The sequence below is a fragment of the Lontra canadensis genome, unplaced genomic scaffold (assembly GCF_010015895.1).
Source record: "Lontra canadensis isolate GAN:19392208 unplaced genomic scaffold, GSC_riverotter_1.0 scaffold23, whole genome shotgun sequence".
Lineage (NCBI taxonomy): Eukaryota > Metazoa > Chordata > Mammalia > Carnivora > Mustelidae > Lontra > Lontra canadensis.
The window spans coordinates 23346273-23373603 of record NW_022631017.1 but is presented as its reverse complement, the minus strand read 5'-3'; the positions used below and the strand labels follow the sequence as shown (position 1 = coordinate 23373603).

At 36.4% G+C, this 27331-nt stretch overlaps 1 protein-coding gene across 5 annotated transcripts in view; it reads right to left on the bottom strand.

Moving 5' to 3' along the window:
* LAMA2 (laminin subunit alpha 2) overlaps positions 1–27331 on the bottom strand; it is a 634066-nt gene that overhangs the window by 467720 nt on the left and 139015 nt on the right. For all 5 annotated transcript variants that reach the window (XM_032862519.1, XM_032862522.1, XM_032862520.1 and 2 more), the window contains exons 2-3: positions 22046–22216; positions 15043–15155 (exon numbers count right to left, since the gene is read on the bottom strand). In XM_032862519.1, the coding sequence (XP_032718410.1) occupies positions 15043–15155; positions 22046–22216 (284 nt within the window). The remainder of the gene's footprint in view (positions 1–15042; positions 15156–22045; positions 22217–27331) is intronic.

Here is a 27331-nt window from a genome sequence, read left to right as displayed (position 1 = left end):
TAGACTGTGTTGAACAGAAGCAATTTCAACACTATTTAACACTATTTAACAATATTTAACACTATTTAAATTTTGTATGTTTTTTTAAGATATTGTATGTGTACGTTTCCTTTGCTTATTTAGATAATGAGATATTAACTGTACATCATTTACACACTTTTCAACCTCCTGAATAATGAACTATGAACTATATCTATCACACTTTTTCTCTCTTGCATGCTTTAATAGGCAGAGCTAATGCTCTCTAAGCTACAGAACAACAGATTCTTTTAACAGGAATGAGAAAGAAGAGTGTCAGGAAAGAATATGCAATTAAAGAATAACAATCTTCCTTTGAGGTTGAAAATCTGATAATCTTTATTATGTCTCTTTTTGAAAGATTTATTTTTATTTTACTTGAGAGAGAGAGAGAGAGAGAGAAATAGCATGAGCAGGGGAGGAGCAGAATCCTCGAGCAAACTCCCTGGTAAGCAGGGAGCCTAATACACGGCTCAATCCCAGGACCCTGAGATCACAACTCTTGAGTCAAAATCAAGAGTTGGCTGCTTAACTGACTGAGCCACCCAGGGTCCACATTCTTCTTATGTTTAAACAATAAATACTGAATATATGAAAAAATGGAAAGTATTGAAATACTTCAATATATATTACTTCAATATATAATACTTCAATACTTCAATATATTCATGCTTTATTATTACAAAAGTTTTATTGTATTGTACATATTTTATTATATTGTATATATTGTATATATTGAAATACTTCAATATATTTCATGCTTTATTATTACAAAAGCATTTCATTAACAGTTTAGAGAATATGTTTCTATGCTACTCACATGGATTCTAAAAGAACGGTATTTGCATAGAAATGCTAATTCAACCTCCTTCCAAGCCTCATTTAACATTGTTAATATAACTCACTAAATATGTCTCTATAAAATAAATGAGTAAAATATTTAGGTCAAGATCTCTGTAGCTGTAAAACAATCTTTCTTGATAAATGCATTTTTAGTTTTGGGGGATAGAACAGGAAGAGAAGTGAATTGTTTTTTAAAGTGAAGGAGGTTCCTACACATGGGCATAACTAATTTCATGACATACCTGGATTACCCAGGAATGAAAATGACCTCAATTTATGTTAACAAAGTCTATCATAAAGGTGCCCCTCTGTATCTGATCCCACTTGCCACTTTCTTTCTAATAATCAGCTTTCTTCCTAAGTAAATCAAAGGGAGAGAAAATGGCCAGTTTTTTTTTTAAGTCATTGAGATCAGATATAACACATATTAAAGTAAAAATCTGGTTGAAAAGGAGCTAAAAGTGGATATTTTGGTTGACCTATTAAACTTCAAGTCCTCATTATTGTCTTCTAAATTATTGTATATTTTTCTTTGCCATCATATGGATTTTTGCATACAAATTGGTGCAGTTAAGTTTCTCTTCAAGTTTATGCTGATACCAGGACCTCACAATACACAAAACTGCTATTTTGCTGTTAGCATCACTTCAAATTTCTTGTCATGATATTGTAATATTTATTATGCTAATCTAGGAATTGGGGCACAGCATGATTAAATCATTTGCTCAAGATAGGCTGTGAGTAAATAACAGAATTGGGAAAAGTTAATAATCCCTCAGTAATAAAAATCTGAAAACAATCTATGTATAAAATAAATAGGCATTATCTTCTCAATAAATTATTATTTTTCTTTTTTAGTGCTCATCTAGAATGTTAAAATGTAAAAGGAATTTCACAGTGTAATCTATAAAGATTTGATCAAGAAAATTCAACGGTGGCTGTTTATTTTTAAAATAGTAATTTTATTAAGAAGTGTTTTCGGTCAGCTTAAGACAGCATAGTAGTAGGGGGACCCAGGGCTTGCCTCATCCTCCAAACCCAGCCAAATCAGTATCAAATCATTTTGAACAGCTAGGAAACTGATCTGAAGATTAAGAACAGAGTCTGTACAACTAGAGGGAGAGAATGTGTCAGATGTGAGTTTCAGGGATGTAATTTGGGGAAGAGAAAAGCTGCGGTGGTGTGAGGGTAAGGAGGGAGCCATTTCCTTAGAGAGAAGTCAGTGATAGAGGGAGAAAGTGGGAGAGAGCAGCACATAGGGTTCCTGCAAGACACCATGGTGTGGGGATCCCCCAGGTCACACTGGGAAAGAATTTTTCCCTTTCTGGAGTACATTTGGAAGAGGGTATTTTGCCTCTCCAAGGACAAAAAACCTGCCAGGTGGCACTGAGTGACTGTTCTACAGTGGGGGACAGAGGCACAAGCAAAAGGCAGATAACCTAGTTGCAGCTTTTTGCTATGCATCACCATAGATCAGGCACCTGGGTGACCACATGACTGCTTTTCTGGGACAGAACAGTGCCTGGTACATTGCTGGGGGAGGGGAGTGTGTCTACACCTTGCTAGGTCCTTTCAGATTTATTGTTTGGAATCCTAGGCATCATTCAGAAAGAAAACACAAGAGAACTGTGGCACTGGGTGAGCCAATAACGTGGGCACAGACAGTTTGATGGCAGGGAGCTGACAAAAGCCTTGGACAGGGGAAGGAAGACTGTTTGCTTTTCTATGATGGCCTCCTGAGCATTGGTCATTGCAAGTTCCCCTCCCTGGCCACAAGTTCCCCTCCCCAGCAATGAGATGGCAGGGTGATGCCATCTTCCACCATCACCACCACCCCTCAGGGCTGCATAGCTGGAATTCAGAGAAAACATAACACCTCCAGGGAAGGCTAGAGTCACTTATACCAAGCCCCATCCCCCTATGCCCGGCAAGGGCATATTTACCAGGGCAGTTCTGACCATGAGGCACTTCAGCAGGCCTCATCCCCAGAAGACCAACACAGATACCGCTGAATGTACCAAGTCTACTGATGCTCCAAAGCATCAGCTTCAGTTTTGGTGGAAGTACGACCAGCTTGCTTGCGTGTTTGCTTTCTATTGGTATTTTGTATTTTATCCTTTTTAATTATTTTTTTTCTCCCTTGCAATCAGGCTTATAGTTTCTTGCTCATATGTTGGTTTGTTTCTTTTTCTCATTTTTGGGGCCATGCTTCTTTTTTTGTTTGTTTGTTTTATTTTTTCCTCCTTTCTTTGTTTCCTTTGGAATCAGACTTAAAGTTTTTTGCTTGTCCATTTGTTCACTCTTTTTGTTCCTTTTCCTTTTCTCAGATAAGACTGCTGCTGCTGCTGCTGCTTCTTCTTCTTTCTTTCTTTCTCTTTTCTTTTTTTTTTTTTAAACCCGGCTTATCATAACAAAGAAATCAAAGCACACCTAGTTAAAGGTCTAAACACTCCCCACCGCAAGGAAGGAGGAATTCTGCAGAGGACTGATTGTGAGAAAGAGCAGCCAAAACACAGCAGCAGAGTGCACACAGCATACACCAGACATACTTCCTGAAGTGCCAGGCCCTGGACAGTGTAGGACCCCTTCTTAAAATAGTATTACTATAGGAGCAGGAAATGCAACAAACTTTCACAGCACACAAAAGCCAGAAACCTAGACATAATGACAAGATGGAGGAAATCTCACAGCTAGGGATTTGCTCAAAGAGATATAAGCAATATATCTGAACAAGAATTTAGAATTAAAGCCATAAGAATAGTAGCTGGGCTTGAAAGAAGCATAGAAAACCCAGAGAAACCTGGCTGTAGAGATAAAAGACCTAAAAACTAGTCAGTCTGAAATAAAAAATACTGTGAGATGCAAAATCAATTGGATGTAATTACAATGAGGATGGAAGGAGCAGAGGAACAAATAGGTGATATAAGAGATAAGATTATGGAAAATAATAAAGCTTAAAAAAAAGAAGGAAAGGAAACTATTAGATCATACAGACTTAGGGAACTCAGCAATTCCACAAATGCAATAATATCTGTATTGTAAGAGTTCCAGAAGAAAAGTGGGGAAAAGAAGCCAGAGGTCTATTTGTATAAATTATAGCTGAGAACATCCCTAATCTGGGGAAGGAAACAGGCACTCAAGTCTAAGAGGCATAGAGAACTCCCCTCAAACATCAGCATAAATAGGCCAACACCAAGATATATCATAGTGAAACTTGCAAAATACAAAGATGAAGGGATAATTCTGTAAGCAGGTAGGAACAAAACCTATAAAAGTACAAACATATGGTTACCAGCAGACTTGTCCAAGGAGAATGGCAGGGCAAGAATGTGTTATGATATATTCAATGTGCTAAATGGGAAAAATATGCAGCCAAGAATACTTTATCCAGCAAGGCAATCATGCAGAATGGAAGGAGAGATAGTTTCTAAGACAAGAAAAACTAAAGGAGTTTGAGAACACTTAACCAGCCTCTGCAAGAAATATTAGAGGGGACTCTGAGTAGGAAAGAGAGGCCCAAAACAACAAAGACTAAAAAGGAACAGAGACAATCTACAGGAACAGCAGCTTCACAGGTAATACAATGACACTAAATTAATACCTATCAATAATTACTCTGAATGTAAATGAACTAAATGTTCCAATTAAAAGACATAGGGTATCAGAATGCATTAAACACACAAGACCCATTGATATGCTACTTACAAGAGATACATTTTAGACCCCAAAACATGTCCAATTCAAAGTGAGGGGGTGGAGAACCATCTATCATGCTCATGGACATTAAAAAAAAAAAAAAAATCTGGAGTAGCCATACTTATATCAGACAAACTGGATTTTAAATCAAAGACTATAAGAGATGAAGAAGGGTACTATATCATAATAAAAGGGTCTATTTAACAATAAGATCTAGCAATTGTAAATATTTATGCCAACTTGAGAGCAACAAAATATATAAATCAATTCATAACAAACTTAAAGAAACCCATTGATAAACCCATTGATAATATAATAATAGTAGGGGACTTTAACACCCCATTCACAGCAATGGAAAATCATCTAAGCAAAAGATCAAAAAGGAAACAATGGTTTTGAATGACACACTACACTAGATAGACTTAACAGATGTAGTCAGAGCATTTTATCCTAAAGCAGCAAAATACATGCTCTTTTTGAGTACAAATGGAACATTCTCCAGAAAAATCACACACTGTCTCACAAATCAGGTCTCAACTGGTTCAAAAAGACTATGATCATACCATGCATATTTTCAGACCACAATGCTATGAAACTTGAAGTCAACTACAAGAAAAAATTAGGAAAGACCAGATACATGGAAGTTAAAGAACACCCTGCTAAAGAATGAATGGGTCAACCAAGAAAGTAAAGAAATTAAAAAAATATATATGGAAGCAAATGAAAATGAAAACAGTACAGTCCAATACCTTTGAGATGCAAGAAAGTGTTGATAGGAGGGGCATATATAGCAATACAAGCCTTCCTCAAGAAGCAAGAAAAGTCTCAAATACACAACCTAAGTTTACACCTAAAGGAGCTGGAAAAAGAACAGTAAATAAAGCCCAAAACCAGAAGAAGAAGGGAAATAATTAAGACTAGAACAGAAATAAAAGATACAGAAATTTAAACAAACAAACAAACAAACAAAAAAACAGTAGAACAGATCAATAAAACTAGGAGTTGGTTCTTTGAAAGAATTAACAAAATTAGTAAATCCCTGCCAGACTTATCAAAAAGAAAAGAGAAAGGGCCCAAATAAAATCATGAATGAAAGGGGAGAGATCACAACAAACACCACAGAAATATAAACAATTATAGGAGAGTATTATGAACAATTATGTTCCAACAAACAGGGCAATCTAGAAGAAATGGATAAATTACTAGAAACATATAAACAACTAAAACTAAAACAGGATGAAATAGAAAATCTGAACAGACCCATAAGCAGCAAAGAAATTAAATCGGTAATCAAAAATCTCCCAACCAACAAGAGTCCAGGACTGGCTGGTTTCTCAGGGAAATTCTAACAACATTTAAAGAAGAATTAGAAGAATTAATACCTATTCTTCTGAAACTGTTGCAAAAAATGGAAATGGAAGTAAAAGTCTAAAGCCCATTCTATGAGCCTAGCATTACCCTGATTCCAAAACTAAAGACCCCACTAAAAAGGAGAATTACAGGGGCGCCTGGGTGGCTCAGTGGGTTAAGCCTCTGCCTTCAACTCAGGTCATGATCCCAATGTCCTGGGATCGAGCCCTCCATCAGGCTCTCTCCTCAGCAGGGAGCCTGCTTCCTCCTCTTTCTCTGCCTGCCTCTCTGCCTATTTGTGATCTCTGTCTGTCAAATAAATAAATAAAATTTAAAAATCTTTTAAAAAAAAGGGAGAATTACAGATCATTATCCCTGATAAATACCAATGCAAAATTTCTCAAGATACTAGTTAATCAATTTCAACAATATATTAAAAGTATTATTCACCATGATCAAGTGGGTTATTCCTGGGCTTGAGGAGTTGTTCAATCTATGCAAATCAATCAGTGTAATATAACGCATTAATAAAAGAAAGGATAAGAATCATATGATCCGCTCAGTAGATACAGAAAAAATATTTGACAGAATGCAGCATATTTTCTTCATAAAAACTCTCAAAAAAAAAAAAGTAGGAAAAAGGAACATACCTCACCATCACAAAGAACATATACAAAAGACTTACAACAAATATCACCCTCAATGGGGAAAAACTGAGAGCTTTTCCCCTAAAGTCAATGTGACAGGGATGTCTGCTTTCACCACTATTGTTCAACATAGTGCTGGAAGTCCTAGCCTCATCATTCAGATAGCAAAAATAAATAAAATGCATCCAAACCATCAGGGAAGAAGTCAAACTTTCACTTTTTGCAGACAACATGATACTCTATGTAGAAAACCTGAGAGTCTTCATCAAAACTGTAACTGATATATTAATTCAGCAAAGTTGCAGGATATAAATTAATGTACAGAAATCTGTTGCGTTTCTATACACCAATAATGAAGCAGCAGAAACCGAAATGAAGCAATTGATCCCACTTATAATTGCACCAAAACCATAAGATACCTAGGAATAAACCTAATCAAAGAGGTAAAAGATTTATATTCTGAAACTATAGAACACTTATGAAAGAAATAGAAGAGGACACAAAGAAATGGAAAAGCATTCCATGCTCATTAATTGGAAGAACAAATATTGTTAAAATGTCTCTATTACCCAAAGCAATCTACACATTCAATGCAATCCCAATCAAAATAACACCAGCATTTTTCACAGAACTAGAACCAACAATCCTTAAATTTGTGTGGAACCACAAAAGACCCCAAATAGCCAAAGCAATCTTGAAAAAGAAAAGCAAAGTGAGAGATACTGCAATCCCGGTCTTGAAGCTGTATTACAAAGCTGTAATCATCAAGACAGTATGGTACTGGCATAAAACCAGACACATAGATAAGTGGAACAGAATAAAGAACCCAGAAATGGATCCTCGACTCTATGGTCAACTAATCTTCCAAAAAGGAGGAAAGACTATCCAGTTGAAAAAAAGATAGTCTCTTCAACGAATGGTTTTGAGAAAACTGAACAGCCACATGCAGAAGAATGAAACTGGACTACTTTCTTATACTATACTCAAGAACAAATTTGAAATGGATGAAAGACTTAAATGCAAGACAGGAAACCATCAAAATCCTAGAAGAGAACATAGGCAGCAGCCTCTGTGACCTCAGCTGCAGCAACTTCTCACTAGATACATCTCCGGAGGCATGGAAATAAAAGCAAAAATGAACTATTAGGACTTCATTGAGATAAAAAGCTTCTACACAGCAGAGGAAACAATCAATAGAACTAAAAGACAACCTATGGAATGGGAGAAGTTATTTGAAGATGATGTATGATATAAGGGCTGGTATCCAGAATCTGTAAAGAACTCATCAAAATCAACTTCCCAAAAATAATCCAGTGAAGAAATGGGCAGATGACACAAACAGACATTTCTGCAAGGAGGACCTACAAATGACTAAGAGACACATGAAAAAATGCTCACCATCACTCATCATTAGGGAAATACAAATCAAAACCACAATGAGATACCACCTCACCTGATAGTTAGTTGGCTAAATTCAAAAACTCAGAAAACAACAGTTGTTGGCAAGGATGTGGAGAAAGGGGAACCCTCTTGAACTGTTGGTGGGAATGCAAAGTGGTTCAGCCACTCAAAAAAATAGTATGGAGTTTTTTCAGAAGGTGAAAAAATAGAGCTACCTTATGCCCTAACAATTGTACTACTGGGTATATATCTAAACGATATAAAAATGCTGACTTGAAGGGGTACATGCCCCCAGTGTTTATAAAGTCACTATCAACAATAGCCAAATTATGGAAAAAGCCCAAATGTCCACAGACTGTTGAATGGATAAAACATATGTGTTATAAATATACAGTAGAATACTACTGGGCCGTCAAAAAGAATGAAATCTTCACATTTGCAACAACATGATTGGGACTGGAGTGTATTATGCTAAGGGAAATAAGTCACTCAGAGAAATACAAATATATGATTTCACTCATATGTGGAGTTTAAGAGACAAAACAGATGAGCATGGGGAAAAGAAGGTAAAATAAAATGAGATAAAAGCAGAGAGGGAGGCAAACCATAAGAGAAGTTTAACTATAGAGAACAAAGTGAGGGCTGTTGGAGGAGAGGAAAATAGGGGGTATGCACTAAATGGATGATGGGCATTAAGGAGGGCACTTGTTGGGATGAGCACTGGCTGTTATATGTAAGTGATGAATCACTTAATTTTCCTCTGAAACCAGTACTGTACTATATGTTAACCAACTTGAATTTAAATGAATGAGTGAATATATGAATGAATATTAAAAATAAAATAAAATAAAACGATTTCACAGAGGAGCCAAGCATATATCAACAATAACAAAACTGGTACTGGCTGAAATAATACAGCTCAAAATGAAAAGGAGAACTAAGGAGTGACCAACTCTCTTGCTGAATCAACAACAAACAAACATTTAGTGATATTTACCTATTCATTATAAAACTGCTGTCCTTGACTCCCGGTACAGTAATAGCTCATTTTATGCTGAATAACCTATTAATCTTTCATGCTATAGGTGGAAAAGACAGAAGTTATGCCATTTTAGAGGCATACTAAAATATACAAGAAAATGAAAACTCTAGCCTCCTGTTTTACAACAAAATGGTTGTTGGTTGTACTCTCTCACAGAAGTCAAGATATCATAGTGTGGTATTTCTAGAATCCAAACAATGTATAGATTCCTTAACATTATATACCAAAAGTTCTCTTGACCTCCCAAAGCTAGTCTTTAGATCCCAGTTCAGGAAAATCTGGTATAGTTCGGGGTCTTGATTCAGACACCCTTGGTTGAACTCTCAGCTCCACCTGAAATAGGCTTTGTAAAAAGGCCAAGTCACTTGACTTTTCTAAGCCTAAGTGTTCTTTAACTATTAAATAAGGATCATAATTCCAGCTGCCCTTTTAAGATTTTTGTGAGAAGTAAATAAATAATAAGGATGTCCACATTTTCTGTATTGTCAATGCACTGAAATATGCCTGCCTGCAACTTTGTCCTTAGCTAAATAAGTTCTAGGAACACATTCCAGTTTGTTACTCCAAAGCCTAACACAAAATAAGAGGTTTAAAGCTCTTCTTCCTTGAGGAATTCCATTATAAAAATATCACAAAACCTTAATGTTTTACATCATCAAAACACTGACTAAATTAAAATTGTGAGTCAAGTAAAAATAAAGATTTACTGAGTTTTGCAAATTGGGCTGCCTTTCTCTTGAACACACAGTAGGTTGATTTGCAGGAAGTAAGCAGGGGCCAAAGTAAATGAGGACATTGGGCAGCGGTGCCACCCTGAGATATAGGAGATGTACCACTTACACTAGGTGTATTCTAGACTTTGGAGTTAGATAGTACTGTCTTTTAAATAGAAACCTACAACTTGCTATGAAGACTGAACTATAAAAGATGTCTTGGATTATTCACTCATCTTAAGGCTATTAAACTAAACAGGAAGAAGAGTGAGTAGGAAAAAAAATCCACATAACTCTTTAGATACCATTTGAGAATGCATGAGTGGGGAATGCAAAGCAAACCTAGGAAAATATAAATGGCTTCAGTGTAAAATGGGCTTTCAGGTAGACTCTGATCTGTTGAATTAATAATGATAGGTTTGAAACACTGAAAGAAGAATGAATATCTGTTCTTCCAAAACTATTTCAGAAAACAGAGATGAAAGGAAAACTTCCAAACTCACTCTAAGAGGTCAGCATTAATTACCTTAGTTCTGAAACCAAAGACTCCACTAAGAAGGAAAATTATAGACCAGTATCCCTAATGAACATAGATTCTCACCAAGATATTAGTTAATAAGAATCAACAGCACATTAAAAAGATTATTCACCATGACCAAGTAGGATTTATTCCTGGGCTGCAAGGGTGGTACAACATCTGCAAATCGATCAATGTAATATGCTACATCAATAAAAGAAACGACAAGAACCATATGATACTCTCAATAGATACAGAAAAGTATTTGACAGAATACAGCATCCTTTCTTGATAAAAACTCTCTGCTATGTAGGGGTAGAGGAACATACCTCAATAGCATAAAAGCCATACACAAAAAAATCCACAGCAAATATCGTCCTCAATGAGGAAAAACAGAACTTTTCTCCTAAGGTCATGAATACAACAGGGATGTCCACTCTCAGCACTGTTGTTCAACATAGTACTAGAAGTCCTGGCTCAACAATTAGACAACAAAAAGAAATTAAAGTCATCCAAACCAGCAAGGAGGAAGTCAAAACTTTCATTCTTTGAAGACGACATGACATTCTATGTAGAAAACCTGAAAGTCTCCACCAACGTATTGTTAGAACTCATTCATTGAATTCAGCAAAGTGGCAGGATATAATATCAATGCATGGAAGTGAGTTGCATTTCTATACATAGCGACATAGGGAATAGAAAGAGACATAAGGGAATCGATTCCATTTATAACTGCACCAAAAATAAGATACCTAGGAATAAACCTAATCAAAGAAGTAAAAAAGATCTATACTCTGAAAACTATAGAATACATACAAAAGAAATTGAGGAAGATACAAAGAAATGGAAAAGCATTCCATGCTCATGAATTGGAAGAACAAATGCTGTTAAAATGTCTAAACTACCCAAAGCAATCCACACATTCAATGCAATCCCTATCAAAATACCATCAACGTTTTTCACAGAGCTGGAACAAACAATCCCAAAATTTGTGGGGAACCAGAATAGACCCCAAATAGCCAAAGCAATGTTGAAAAAGAAAACCAAAGCTAGAGGAATCACCATTCCAGACTTTAAGTTATATCACAACTTTTGCAACAACTTGGATGGGACTGGAGGAGATTATGTTAAGTGAAATAATTCAAACAGAGACAGTCAATTATCATATGGTTTCACTTATTTGTGAAACCTAAGAAATAGCATGAAGGACATCAGAAAAAGGGGAAAATGAAGGGGGAGAAATCAGAGTGGGAGATGAAACATGAAAGACTATGGGCTCTGGGAAACTGAGTTTTAGAAGGGAGAAGGTTGGGGGAATGGGTGAGCCCAGTGATGGGTATTAAGGAGGGTGATGATTGCATGGAGCACTGGGTGTTATAAGCAAACAATGAATCATGGAATACTACAACAAAAATTAATGATGTATTGTATGGTGACTAACATAACACAATAAAAAATTTTTTTAAAATAAATAAATAAATAAATAAATAAATAAATAGGATAAGATAGTCAATGGTGGGGGGATTAAAAAAAAAGCTGTAATCAAGACAGTATAGTACTGACAAGAAAATAGACACATAGCTCAATGGAACAGAACAAAGAACCCAGAAATGGACCCTCAACTTTATGGTCAACTCATCTTCAACAAAGCAAGAAAGAATATCCAATTGGAAAAAGTCACTTCAACAAATGGTGTTGGGAAAATTGGACAGTCACATGGAGAAGAATGAAACTGGACCATTTCCTTATACCATACACTAAAATAGAATTAAAATGGATGAAAGACCTAAACATGAGACAGGAAACCATCAAAATTCTAGAGGAGAGCACAGGCAGCAACCTCTGTGACCTTGGTAGAAGTAACTTCTTGCTAGACACATCTCCAAAGGCAAGAGAAACAAGAGCAAAAATTAACTATTAGGACTTCAGCAAGATAAAAAGCCTCTGCACAGCAAAGGAAATAGTCAACAAAACTGAAAGGCAACCTATGGACTGGGAGAAGACATTTCCAAATGTCTTATCAGATAAAGGGCTAGTGTCCAAAATCTATAATGAACTTAGCAAACTCAACACTCAAAACAATAACAAAATCCAGCCAAGAAATGGGCAGAAGACATTAACAGTTCTCCAAAGACATACAAATGGACAACAGACACATGAAAACACACTTGACATCACTCACCATCAGGGAAACACGAATCAAAACCACAATGAGATATCACCTCACACCTGTCAGAATGGCTAAAATTAACAAGCTAGGAAACAAAAGATATTGGCAAGGATGTGGAGAAAGGGGAACCCTCTTGATGGGAATGCAAACTGGTATAGCCATTCTAGAAAACAGTATGGAGATTCCTCAAAATGTTAAAATTAGAGCTACCCTATGACCCAGCTATTGTACTATTGGGTATATATCTAAAAGATACAAACATAATGATTTGAAGGGGTATGTGCACCCCAATATTATAGCAGCATTATCCACAATAACCAAAATATGGAAAGAGCCCGGATGTCCATCAACAGATGAGTGGAGATACACACACACACACACACACACACACACACACACACACACACACAGGAATATTACTCAACCCTCAAAAAGAATGAAATCTTGCCATTTGCCATGATATGGACTGAACTAGAGGGTATTATGCTAAGTGAAATAAGTCAGTCAGAGAAAGACAAATACCATATGATTTCAATCACGTGGAATTTAAGAAGTAGAACAGACGAATATAGGGGAAGAGAAGGAAAAATAAGGTAAGATGAAAACAGAGAAGGAGGCAAATCATGAGACTCTTAATTATAGGAAACAAATGGAGGGTTGCTAGAGGGGAGGTGGGAGGATGGAGCAACTGCATGATGGGCAGTAAGGAGGGCACTTGAAGTAATGAGTACTATGTGTTGTATACAACTTATTTATCACTAAATTCTATGTCTGAAACTAATATTACAGGCTATGTTAATTAAGTTGAATTTAAATAAGAAATTTTAAAAATGAAAATGCTAAAAAATTATAGATATGTGGATAGAAATGATTTAACAAAAGTTTCTAATTGGACCACCCAGTTTTAAATCAGAAGAAAAAAATGCTGTTAAGTTTAATAAATATATACTACTGTGGTTGAGATCAAAGAGTAATATAAGTGATTTGAGAAAATTACAATAGTTGACTCTTGCTCCATGTGCATTTAAAGACTAAGTCGAGAGTTAACTAGAGAAATTGACCATCACTATTTATTAATTCCCTATCCCAGAACATGACACAAGGCAACCAACAGCAGATCTACTTCTGATTGGGAAGACTGAATTTCAATAACCACATGAACAAGGAGAAGCATGGTGACTGATAAAGGGCCAAGCTGTCTTTATCAGAAGAGGGATGAAGTGCGTTTTGAGGGTAGGATCCTGAGGGTATTCATGCACAACTCTTCATTGACCTAACGTATGATTGATCAGTGTTGTAGTTTGCCCTATTATTCCCTGATAGTACTCAGACTTCCTGAGAAATGCCATTAACTCAAGGCTGACATTAACTGTTAGAATGAGTAGACATGAATCCATGACAGCTGGCAATTTAGCTGCAGCCCTGAGCTCTGCTGTCACCTTGGTAAGGTCCTGAGTTATCCTAGATGGGTGAGATGAGGGTCTCCTGTGAGACTCACCAGCCAGCAATTTGTAGTTCCTGAGTTTGTCTACCCTGGCAAAAAATGGACTCAAACTCCGGCGGGGAGGGTAAGGGAGGGGGAGATTATACTCCTGTTGATGACAAATAGCATCCATATGTGAAGTGATTGGTGCCTATCTGGTCCCCTGGAAATGTGACTAAGCCCATTGGCTGGTGCCTCCCTTCACTATGACCACCAGTGGAATCTCAGCATCTACAACCCATACAAAGTATCTATCACTAATTATCTTGGCCATTCCGCCTTCACTAACCCCACAATGTTTTGCTGCTCTGACTCCACTGGGTATGGGAGAAGTGACTGAGAGTCTTTCCTACACTGATTCCAGGGAAGGAGAAACAGCCTAAGATACAGAAGTCATCCAAGTTAAACGCCCCCAATCTCAGCCCTCAATCAATTAAATTAGCTTTTGTGTTTGGAATAACAGCAAAGTATGGGAACATTTTACCAGATTCCATCCAATTTTCAAGCCTAAATAATTTGGGGTGATGGTAATTCTTGATTAATAAGTTCAGCCTGACCTGAATATTGTGAATGGAAAGAAGAAAGAAATTAAGTGTAGAAGGCACCAAGGCCTCTGCCACACAAACTCTAATAACTTCAACATCAATTTTGTACAACTACAAGGCTTGTTAACGTTGTTTAGTGGCCCAAGTTTAATTTAAGAATCAACTGTCACAGCTTGTTCAACTCTCAGTAATGAGAGGCAATTTACTCAAGAGCCCTGTTATCCAAGAACCTTTCAGTGCACACACCATGAGCAGAGCAGGAGCGCTGTGTTATTTTAAAAGTTAAAAATGGCACCAATATATTTTCTTTATGTAAAATTTTGTTGATCTATATTTTCATCATTCACTCTCATTAGTCAAAACAGAATCAGCTCCTAATTCAGTTCTAAACTCTTCATGGGAACTCATTTTCCTTGTGCTTTAGAAATAAATGTCAACTATTTCTAAATAACAATATCCTAAAGAAGAGGCTCCTTTGTGCCTCATATTAATAACAGAGGGCAATAAGAAAAGTATCCTTTCACCCAAGAGCCACTAACTAAACAAATAGTAAATCCAAGATACAACTTTAAAAGTGGAAAATGATTTAAAAACAATAAAAAAAAAGAGCACTATACCTGCTGTAAATCCAGTGTAATTGTCACATAATGGTATTCAATTCCATTCTTAATACTGGGACTCTGCCACCAAGTGTTCTTTCCATCAATAGCATTTGTAATCGGGTGTCTCTCTTTTGAATCAGCAGCAATATGTGAAAGGACCAAAAAAAAAAAAAATCATATAATGAATTTATAGCTATTTCTTTAAAGAAAAAAATAAAAACTAAGTTAAAAGCATCATCGTGTGAATATCAAACATCAAAATAATATAAAAAGAGAGCAATTCACATCTTCAACAGATTTCATTAATGCCAACTTTTCCACAGCACTCTATAAGGTAGCATGAAATGCCTTAATAGTTAGGCTGTAAGAGAAGAAGTGCTCAACACTCTGGTCATCAATTCAAATAGGGAACTTTAAAGATTACTACAGAAATTAAGTGTGAAGAAATAATATTGAGATCTAATGGATGTGTCAGTCATTCAAAGAAGCAAAGCTGTACTGTCTGAGGCAGCTCTAGTAAACCATCCACTTTGTGAACAAAACAAAAAATCCTAAATTGTGGTTGAAAGGTACTTGAAGATTTATCCTTCTGACACATTCATTATTACCAAGACTTGGGCACTCTGGGGTTATATGGGTTTAATATAAAATGCTGTCACATCCATCCTATGAGACTTCTTGCAGTCAGCCCTTTACTGGCCAACTTCTAACCACTATTTAAAAATATAATGAAAGATGGGGTGCCTGGTGGTTCAGTCTGTTGAGCATCCAACTCTTGCTTTTGGCTCAGGTCATGATCTCAGGGCTGTGAGATCAAGGCCCACATGGGGCTCCATGTTCAACCAGGAGCCTGCTTGAGATCTTCTCTCTCATTCTCCCTTGGACCCTCCCCCTGCTCACTTTGTATGCTGTCTCTCTCATAAATAAGTAAATCTTTAAATATATATTTATATAAAATGAAAGATACCCCAAACCTCCCATCTAGCATTTGCCCATCCCCATCATCACTAACTCAGTGGAGAACAGAGAGAATAGCACACGAAACTCTGTCCTACCAACAGAACGTGGATCTTCCCTCACCTTTACTCCAGGCAGATGAGAACAGAACTCAGTGTGCAAATTAAAAGGAAGACTGGAGATAGATGACAGGAGGGTGGACAATCATGCCACCCCACCCCACCCCACTTCTGCAGTCTTTTCTTGACAGCCCTTTCCTTCTTACACTCCTCAAACCTCACATTTCCTCCAACTTAGCGCCGTGCTTCTCACAACAGCAGCCATTACCCCTACAGTGCCAAAGCCCTCATTCTGTTTTGGTTCTTAGTCATGGGTTCTTGTCTGAAATCTGTTCTCATTTTCCAAGTAACACAAAAATTCCATTTTAGGTTTTTGGGTTTTTTCTTCTTCTCTTCTAAATAGGCCCAGCTCATTCACAGGTGAGGATGGCAGGATTGGAAGTGGTTGGAGATGTTCTTATTTCTATCCCAAGGGCTGCACTAAACTACTTAACTTCCTAAGTTCTCACTTGAAAGCCAATATATTTAACCACAGAAATGTACACAAACTGGAGGCTAGCTTCCTTGCTACACTTCTGTATATTACGGATTATGTATGCCTTGGGGTGTCAGTCTTGAGAACTTTTTAACACTACTTCTCTGGGGAGATGTTTCAAATAAATGGCGTAAGAGTAACCTTCTAGATTAGAACACAATCTTTCTTGTAAATGGAAGGAATACTTCAAATAATGAGCAAACCATATCACTATAAGCAATAGTCATGGACCCTCCCTTTGCCTACATGATGTAGTAATGTAGACATGCACTCTGATGATAATGGTGATGAAAAAATCATGAGATCTGGAATATGGAGAGTTGGAGGATGAGGAGCTAGATGTTACTCCTGGCTCCACCATTTGGTATTTAACCATTGCAACTCATTTAGATTGTGTGTGCAATTTCTGAAATAGGGATAACAAAACTCCACTCCAAAGCAGTGATTCCCTGATTAATTTTCAGGAAAAAATTGAAAAAATGTAGATGAGAGATTTGTGGAATTGATGAGTTCCAGCTCTTCAATGATGCAAGTCACAGTAACCTGCAGTCTACTTCACCGTCATTTAATACACCATCACTATTATTTCATCAAATAATGAACAACTGAAACCAACAAAAGCTTTAAAGAAATATAATTTCTAAATGAAGAACAGTCCTTTAAAATGTGTTCATTGTTGTCATTAAAAATTCAGAATTTCTCACTTTCTCATTTTTCCATGGACCAGTAAACATACCTTGGATGAGAACTCTAAACTAACATGGTTACCAGAGGAACATTACAGCTATTAATATTCTAACCATTATGCATATACATAAAATAAATTATACATCTGTTCAAAATGTACACTGATCTGAATCTTAATTAGAGCTGAAATGCATTTAATAAAAAATTTGAAAAGAACAACAAAACCAAGCAAAATGAAGTCCTATTGAGGACAACAGGAATTTCATAATAAATGAAATCATCTTCAAAAGGAAAATTTTTATTCAAAACTGCATATTCACTAAATCTGCCATTTTTAGAGCAAATACTTTGATTATTTTAGTTTTATTACAATAGCCTGTTATGACTTGTTTAATTAAAAACATAGAGGCTTATGTCCTTGAGTTACTTATCGGAATATGAGAGCACAGGACAAGACAAAAATATTCTATTTTTATTGATAAATTATTTAGTTCAGCTAAGCAACTGGATGGATTTTGTTTTGTAGCAAGTCTTCTCATATTCGCAGCCCACTGAGATGGGGCATTCTATCTCATTACTGAAAAGCAAAACTGCTGAATGTATTTAATAATTGGCACTTGTTCTGTTGAAGCTAAGAAAGGTGTCAGGTCTTTATAATGACAGCAAATACCATAAGCAAAACCAAATATCAGATAAATGCCCTTGTGGTATCAGTGGTGCTGAAATTGGCACATTAGAAGTCAGAACCATGACTGAAATATTTCTGACATTGCTTCTGAAGAAAAATAAATATCACAGTAAACATTCACCAAACATCCTCAGGAATCTTCCTTATAGACTGTGGGTTTAATATGTGATCGAAAAACACACACACAAAAACCATTTCCAAGTCAAATTTGTGGCTCTTAGGTAATTCTGAGAGAAGCTATATAATTGGAAATTTTGATATCTGCCACCTCAGGTCAAATTGATATGAGAATTAGTCACGAAAAAGAAGACTGGGAGATGAATCAACAATTAACTATAATCCCCATTATGAAAGTTTAATCATAATTAATTTTCAAATATGGATTAATTGTTGGCATACTTCCCTTATTTAGAATGAGATAGAAACTTATAACATCCTCAACAGGGAAAGCTACACAAGTCAATCTAAGGGCTAACTGCATCAGAAAATTGGCAAAGGAATCATTGAAGAGGTAAATCTTTCAAACTGCTCGTTTTTAATTGGGAAGCACCATCTATTAACAGGAAGTTCATGTTTCCTTTTCTCTTTATGGCAATTGAGTACTGGCCTGCCAGATTTGTTCTAGCTGTTCAATGAATTTGTAAAACTTTATCATCTGTTGCTCCAACTTCTCCTAAAATATATTCATGTAGTTTATTGCTAGTTGCTCAATCTTACAGGGTATTGTTCTTTCTAAATTTCTAGTTTCAAAACAGGACTTTGAAATGTAATGATGTTTGTACCTTAAAATTAATCACACAAAGTAAATCCAGACTATAAGTTTAAAGAACACTTCAGGTAAATAAAAATGAGGAAACAGAAAGACTACCTCCTTTATAGCTTGCTTAGTTACTAACATATTCTGTTCACCTTTGTCTCACTATAAAGCTATGGGATAGGCTTGCCTAAATGCAGATGTCTTCCAACTGAGACACAAGACTGAAGGGGGAAGTGACAGAGTCGCTCTTGGACTCAGTTTGGCAAATGCACCTCATCCATTTTTCCAGCCAAGAGTCTCCATCCAATTATTTTCCACCCCAGTCTCTGCATCTGCTTTCTATTCTGTCTCATGACTGTACATATTTCTTGTCTTTCTTCTTTCCTGGAATACCTTTCCCTCTAATCTCAGGCAATTAGGCTTTTTAATGCCCAACTAAGTCTCACCACCTTCTTGGAAACTTCTCTTGATACTTCAGTTCCCTCTAATGTTTTCCTTCTTGGAAATCCTACATCACTTAGAATATGTAACCACTACGTATATAAGACCTGAGTTTATATTTGTTTAATTGCTTTTTATATCCAAACCATTCTACCATTGTACTTATAGGCAGGAACTATAAAGATGTATATTTATATTTATTTACATACATACATATATACACATATATATGTACATATACACACACACAATTTTCGATACTTTAACTCGCCCTCTCTACCCAGCCCATCCTAAACACACATTCGCACACTCCCAATCACCTGCCTACCACTCCCACCCCATCCTGACCACTTCCATGCCTCCAGGGTTTCTCACATTCCTCATGAAATCATCAAGGCTACCACTCTAAACCAAAGGCAGTTTCACCATTATCAGGCTTCATGTTCTTCCCTAATGAACCTAAATCTCATAATCCTTCAATTCACTTATCCTCTGGCCTTTGCTTCCATTTTCTTGCCACCTTATCCTTCCATTCCACTTTCTCTGTAAAACTCCATGAGGCTCAGTACAAATATTTGATTCCTCCATTTTACCCCATATGGAATTCTTATGTTATGCTCATCATGGCTCAGCAATTCTCCTATTCCCTGAAAGCAGTTAATAAAAATTTTACTTCTTTCCTTAACAGAAGACCCAGACACATACCTAATGAGAAAATCAAGAGCATTAAATAAGAATTCCCGCCTAAATACTTCCTTCTATTTGCTTCTACTCATCCTCCCTCTTTCTGATTTGATCAGTTAAAAGGTATGTGTCTCCTAATTTAAAGCTTTCCACCTGTTTAGTGACTCATCTGTTTTTACCTCTAGAGAACTACCGCCCCCACCTTTATCCTCAACTTTATCCTCAACTTTCCTGGCCTTTCCTTTTGGCACTAAAATTTGCTCAAATGCTTCCTGACTCTGAAAACCTTCAATATACTACATGTTCCTCTGTCAAAGTCCTCCATTCTTTTTCACATCAAGGATATTTCAGGGAATATTCCTATAATCCTTTCTTTCCTCTTTACCACTCATTTATCAACTCTGTGGTGTGACTTGCGGCCATCAATCCACTGACTGCTTTAACAAGATTCCCATATTGTCAAAATCAAGGAAAATCTATATTGCACTTTTCTTACTCAATTTCTTGGAAGCAGTTAACATTGAGGATTACTCATTCTTCCTGATAATTCTTTCCTTCCTCACATGCATGGTACCTGAATCTTCTGACTTCCTTCCTTGGATTCTGTTTCTCTTTATTGACTTTCTAGATTCCACTTAACCTACTTCCCTTAGCTTTTGATGTTTCCACAGGGCTTTGACCTGGGTCCTTTATCCTTATTGTTCTATACAGAAATAAGCAGAAAGGTAAGATGTGTTCCATCACTCCCCACTCCTATGCCCATATCATCATAATCTATATCATAGAAATAACCAGAGCTGTTCAAAGGCAAGGAAGTTTTCTGATGGTCACCATCTTTTTCTTAATCTTTTTGTTTTAATATTCTGATACACAGGACCACTAACTTTAATCACAAAGGCCCCAATTCTTCAAATAAAATATTTTCAGCATCTCTAAATTATACAATAGAGAGGTGACTATGCATTCTTCCCTTTAACCCGTTCGATAAAGAATGCACAATACCTTCCAACTTTGTTTTGAGATTAAAAAAAATTAGATTGTGAGAGAAAGGTTCCTTCGTTTATTAAGTTTTGCAACTTAAAAAGAGAAGGAAACTAAGCAAATTTTAAAACAACATGCTTGTGAAGTTTTATCCCCATTATAACTCACCTCATTGACATCACGTATTTACATTCCTAACCTTCCCAATATATATATTTGATAATTTCCCAATGTGTATCTCCAAATCAATCTCTATCTCTAGAATTCTTGCACACCATCCCCTTCTCTATATAAGTTCTTTACCTGTTAAATCAAATTACTCGTAATTAACTGAATGTATCCTGCTGTTCCATACCTCCAAGACTTGCACATGCTTTTTCTTTTATACTTTTCATCTTACTCTTATTTTTTCAGTACATGGGTCCCTTTCTCCCAGGAATAGTTAGATAACCTCTCTTGTGTTCCCTTAACACTCACTTTACTTTTCTGCTTCTCTATTTCCCCTCTAAGTCTGTTAAGTCAAAGGCTATGTATGATTTACCATGATGCTTCAATACAATGCATTGCTAGTAGCAGGTGTTCAAATGCTTGCCGAATAAATACATAAATGAATCTGAGATATTTGTGTAGTTCACAGAAGCCAGCAAGAGGGCTTTGTATGACACCTGTCCTAAAACACTCCTCTTTTGGTATTTAAGAACCTCCATAATCTGGTTCCAACCTCTGGACAAAACCCTTCTTTTAGTTAGCTTTCGTTTGTACCAGGACTGAATTTCTGACACTTCTGTCTCTCCTTCAGGCCCCTATACCGATTCTTTACTTTGTACTTTTTGCCCATGTCTTCATTATTGAAGGGAAGGATCACACCTTATTCCTGCTGGATCTTCACTGGAGTACCTAGCACATAAGTGACCCATGAATGACTAAAGCTTGCATTAATAACCCATCCACATACTATTCTGGAGGCAGTAAACTTAATGACTGACACAGGTCTTCAGCTAGAAAACTTTCCTCAAGCAATGCACATGGTACATACAAAGAACTCTGACAATGGTACATATAAAGAACTCTGACAATGTCAGAGAAGGAGTATAAAGCATTTCCCAATGGAAGAAAAATTCTAGGAATTTGGGAGACCACAAACCCTTGTCTTTAATGCTACTTCAACTCAAAATCTCTCAATTACAGAGCCTAGCCAGTGTCATGCAAATACATACTAAAATACATACGGTTTGGATTGCTGCTGTTTTGATTGCAGATTCGACACTGGGGGTTCCTCACGGGCTGCCCAGGGACATGCTCTACCAATTTGCAATACATTTCAGGTCCTTTTTCTCCACATGTTGCATTTGTGGTGATAAGTGCATTAGAAGCAAGATTCAGGACAGCAGGGAATAAACCTGGAAAAGGACAAATGAAAGATTTGTGGGCCAGAAACAACATGGTTATGATTTTGCTGCATTTTAAGATGAAGCTAAGATAGGATATTTTTCAGAACATTAATTAAAAATTAAATAATCAGTATTCAAAAATTGAATATTTGACTTAATTAAGTACTCTATACAAATAGCATGTGTTCTCAAATGAACATTTCTTTTTGGGTCTTAAATATAAAATCTAAACCTATCTTCTTAATTTTTAACCTCTAATACTTAATTAGGAAGAAAGTCCCATCTCTAACACACACTTAAAAAAAAAAAAAAAACCTTGTTCACGTTATCAGCAAAAGATCCTTCTTCCATCTCAACTATTTTATATCTAGTAGTAAACTATAATCATATATAAAGATTTTGTACAAGTTGCACTTATGTTTTTGTAGTCATTTTTATGCTCCAATTATTATTCAGCATTAAGTGGCTGTTTTAATTTCTTTATATCCAAATTGGAGAAAAAAGCAAATGATGAAAAGATTTAGGAAAACCATTCTTTACTGTCTTCGGTGCTTTAAGGCCATATTATATGGCGATATATTATCAGAAACAATAAGTATAGTAGTCTATGATCATACTACCACTTATTTCTTAGATACAATAGAAGTTTAAGCCTGCTCAGATAAAATCACAGAGACCCACTTGGTGTAGAGCTGAGAAGTCCCTTCATTCCATATGAACTCGGGTCTTTACTTTCTATAACTCAATGTCAATTTTGCTTCATACGTGACTAGTATTTGTATTTTATGGATCTCTTTTCAATGACAATATATTAAAGACATTTATCAGAAGCCTCTCTAACTGAAAAACTTGTCTTGGAGAAAGTACATTTGAGATTAAAGATAATTTGACTCAATTTGTATGAGGAACATGCTAACCATCTAGGGGGTCTCTGCTCTACACACATGCCAAGTAGGTCTACATTAATTTAACCCCTGATAGAGAGTTCTTTATTGACTAAATCTCATGTCCTCATGTGTTACTGAGATCCCTAGGGTTTTGAGTTCATAAGTGTTTTCTTCCCTATCTTCAAACCTCAGCACATCCTAGGTACAGAGTAAATACCTAATATATTTGTAAAATGAATGGATTATAAATACTGGCCACATAAATATTCTTTGCTTTATCTGTATCCTCATCCTCATCATCACCATAGGTAATATTGAATGTTTATAATGTTTCAGGAAATACTCTGCAGGCACTGTTCTAGCACTCTATCTTCCTGGACTAATTTGCACAAAAGATACTCTTATGAGTTACATGCTATAAATACCCTTATTTTATTGAGATGTTCAGTAACTTACGTAGGATTGCAGCTAGCAAATAGCAGAGCTGTGATCTGACCCCAAGAAATCTTGCTCCAGAGTCTATCCTCTTAATCACTATACTGCATGTTCTCTACTATATCATATGAAACTACATATAGTGTTAACTTGTGGTCCTGGTTGATCTTAGAACTGCACTGAAAGAAATAACAGCACATCAAATATAAAAGATTTTAAAATAATTTTGATCTCTTTTGTAATCACTTTCAAAGCTTCAAAGAGGTAAGTGAATTCAAAAGACCATGCAAGACCACAATTATCATCTCAGTCACTCTCAGGGTATCCCCAAAAGTTGTCTCCAAACAATCTCTTTCTTCCCTCCTTCACACACTTTACCAGTCTCTAAAATTTGTCTGATTCTGCTGCTCCAATCTTTCCATGCCCTGCCCTCCCAGCCCTCCTGACTTGTGCTTTTTCTCCTGCTAATAGTTACTTGGGGTTTCCAATTTTTCCATGTTTGCCAGATGTTCAGAACTTTTAAGAAATTTTTTTATTATGTTTGATTAGCCAACATATAGTATATCATCAGCTTTTGATGTAGTATTCAATGATTCATTAATTGCATATAACACCCAGTGCTCATCAGATCGTGTGTCCTGCTTAACGGCCATCACCCCTTATCCCGAACCCCCATGCCCCTCCCTTCTACAACCCTCAGTTTGTTTCTCAGAGTCCAGAGTCTCTTATGGTTTGTCTCTCTCTGTGATTTCTTCCCATTCAATTTTCCCTCCCTTCTCCTATGGTCCTCTGCATTATTCCTTATATTTCACATATTAGTGAAACCATATAATAATTGTCTTTCTCTGCTTGACTTATTTCACGTAGCATAATCTCCTCCAGTTCCATCCATGTCACTGCAAATGGTAGGCATTCATCCTTTCTGATGGCTGAGTAATACTCCATTGTATATATGAACCACATCATCTTTACCCATTCATCTGTTGAAAGATATCTTGGCTCCTTCCACAGTTTGGATATTGTGGATAGTGCTGCTATGAACATTGGGGTGCATGTGCCCCTTCTTTTCACTACATCTGTGTCTTTGGGATAAATACCCAGTAGTGAAATTGCTGGGTCATAGGGTAGCTCTATTATAAATGTCTTGAAGAACCTCCATACTGTTTTCCAAAGTGGCTGTAACAGCTTGCATTCCCACCAACAGTGTAAGAGTGTTCCCCTTTCTCCACATTCTTGCCAACATTTGTTGTTCCTTGTCTTATTAGTGTTGGCCATTCTAACTGGTATAAGGTAATATCTCATTGTGGTTTTGATTTGCACTTCCCTGATGGCAAGTGATGTGGAGCATTTTTTAATGTGTCTCTTAGTCATTTGTATGTCTTTTTTGGAGAAGTGTCTGTTCATGTCTTCTGCCCATTTCTTGACTGGATTATTTGCTTTTGGGTGTGAGTTTGAGAAGTTCTTTACAGATCTTGGATACTAGCCCTTTATCTGTTATGTCATTTGCAAATATCTTCCCCCATTCTGTAAGTTGTTTTTCAGTTTTTTGACTGTTTCCTTTGCTGTGCTGAGGTCTCAATAGTTCATTTTTACTTTTGTTTCTCTTGACTTTAGAGACAGAACTTACTTTTTTACTCAACTGCCGTCACTATCGTATTCATTCTTCCTGATAAATTTATTTCTCCAACTCCCTCATTTTTCTCATCTGTATGCTCTGATCCCACTTAATGAGACATTCTACCAATGTGACATGAATACAGCTAATATGATCAGATGGTCACAGGTCAGAAAAATATTAGCCATTCATAAGGATACTGTTACATATTTCATGATGAAATGTAGAGTGTTTTCTAAATGGTAAAGTACTGTAAATACAAATGTTATTTATTATCTTTATTTTTTAGTTTTACTTATATAGCAGGCTTATTGGAAACTACCTCAATTTTGTGAGGTTCACCACATTACAAATTTTAAAATAATTTGATCATTCCCAAAGCATTATTTTATTCTCTAGATTGGAAAGAGATACACAATTAAATAAAGTTTGTCTGTCTTTCTCTTCTGTCATTCATCACCATTTTGCATTTCACTGTACAATTATTATTTCACCAAATATGCACTGAGCATGATATACTAGATACCATAAAAGATTTGAGAATGAAAACACTATTAAGATAGGCTTATTGCAAGAAGAGATCTGAGCTGAATCTCAAAGGGGAAATAGTAGTTTATCTGGTAGAAAAAAGGAAGAAGAGAAGAGCGAATACAGCAGGCAGAGGGAACAGCATAGGAATATGGACTTGTTTCTGAAAGCTTATGTGAATTTTGAGCGACTAATGGAGTCGTTGACTTTATAGTTTTTTTTTTAAGATTTTATTTTATTTATTTGACAGACAGAGATCACAAGTAGGCAGAGAGGCAGGCAGAGACGGGGTGGGGGGTGGGGAGCAAGCTCTCTGCTGAGCAGAGAGCCCAATGCGGGGCTTGATCCCAGGACCCTGAGATCATGACCTGAGCCGAAGGCTGAGGCTTAACCCACTGAACCACCCAGGCACCCCTATAGTTGTTTTAACCAGTTAGATTAGGTGATTGTTTAGAGACAGATACAGATTCATGTATATAGATATACAGATAGGGCTGCAGATCTAGACACATATAGATTACACAGAGTATACATAATGGTTCACATATACATCAAAACAATCCACTGCCTATTTGTCACTGTTAGTAATTTGTTTTAGTGTTTTTTTTCTTTTTTTTCCAGGCTTTTAGTGTACAGTGTAGAACAAAATAGATAAATAGAAGGAAGACTTATATCAGGCATCCTGTTTTCAGGTCAAAACTCAACCTCTGGTCTTGCTGACCTGCAGAATAAATTTAGGTAGTTCAACCCCTTCTATAAGTCCTGCAAAGCCAGTTTACTTATACAAAAGGCATCTCAGGCAGTGGCCATCCAACTCTAATGCCCCAGGACACTGTCAGTTTTGTTCTGTGATTTTTGTCTCCTTCCTTCCTCAATCTGTCTAGTTCGAGCTTTGACCCTGACCTTGAGTCCGTTTCTCCGTTTCGCAGGTATGTGTAAGACTCCCCATGCCCTGCTTTGGTGCAGTCTGTGTGGGGCCTGATTTGAGCTGGCTTGACCTGCACATTCTCAGGTCTGGCCAGAAAGGAAAGATGGCGGATGAAAATTTTCTACTGTATATTGTGATTGTGATGTCTGAAAATATAGAATTGGATTATGTCCCAATTACCCAATTACACAGAATTAAATGAATAAAATGAATAAAATGTGAGCAAAATGACATGGGTATAAAAGAATCACAGGTAGAGAAGTAACACTGATTCAAACTATTTCATATTCATTAAGTGATAGGACTTAATTGCTCAGTCACCCCATTGTGTAAATCTTATCAGTCTCATTTTACAAATGAAGAAAGTACAGTTCAGAGAAGATAAACAATTCACACAAAAGTAAAAATTAGTAAGATTGATAACTAAGATCCGAACTCAGCCCTTTAACACAGAAGACTTATTCTTCTCAGGGCATGAAGAAGAGCCAAAACCTGGTCCTCAGCTTATCAGCTTACATATTTAATAGAAGAAACAACTTGCCCCATTGCCACCCCTTTGTTGCTTCATAGACTCTTCTATTCATAAACAAAGATATTAATAAAATTTACATTTATTATCTTTCAGTTCTTTCCATTGACTTGTTTGTTAAGCTTATTGATCATGTACTGAAAATTAAGCTTTTCAATTTAATTGCCTGCTTTGTGGCGAAGAACAGTTGCCTTTTGAAATT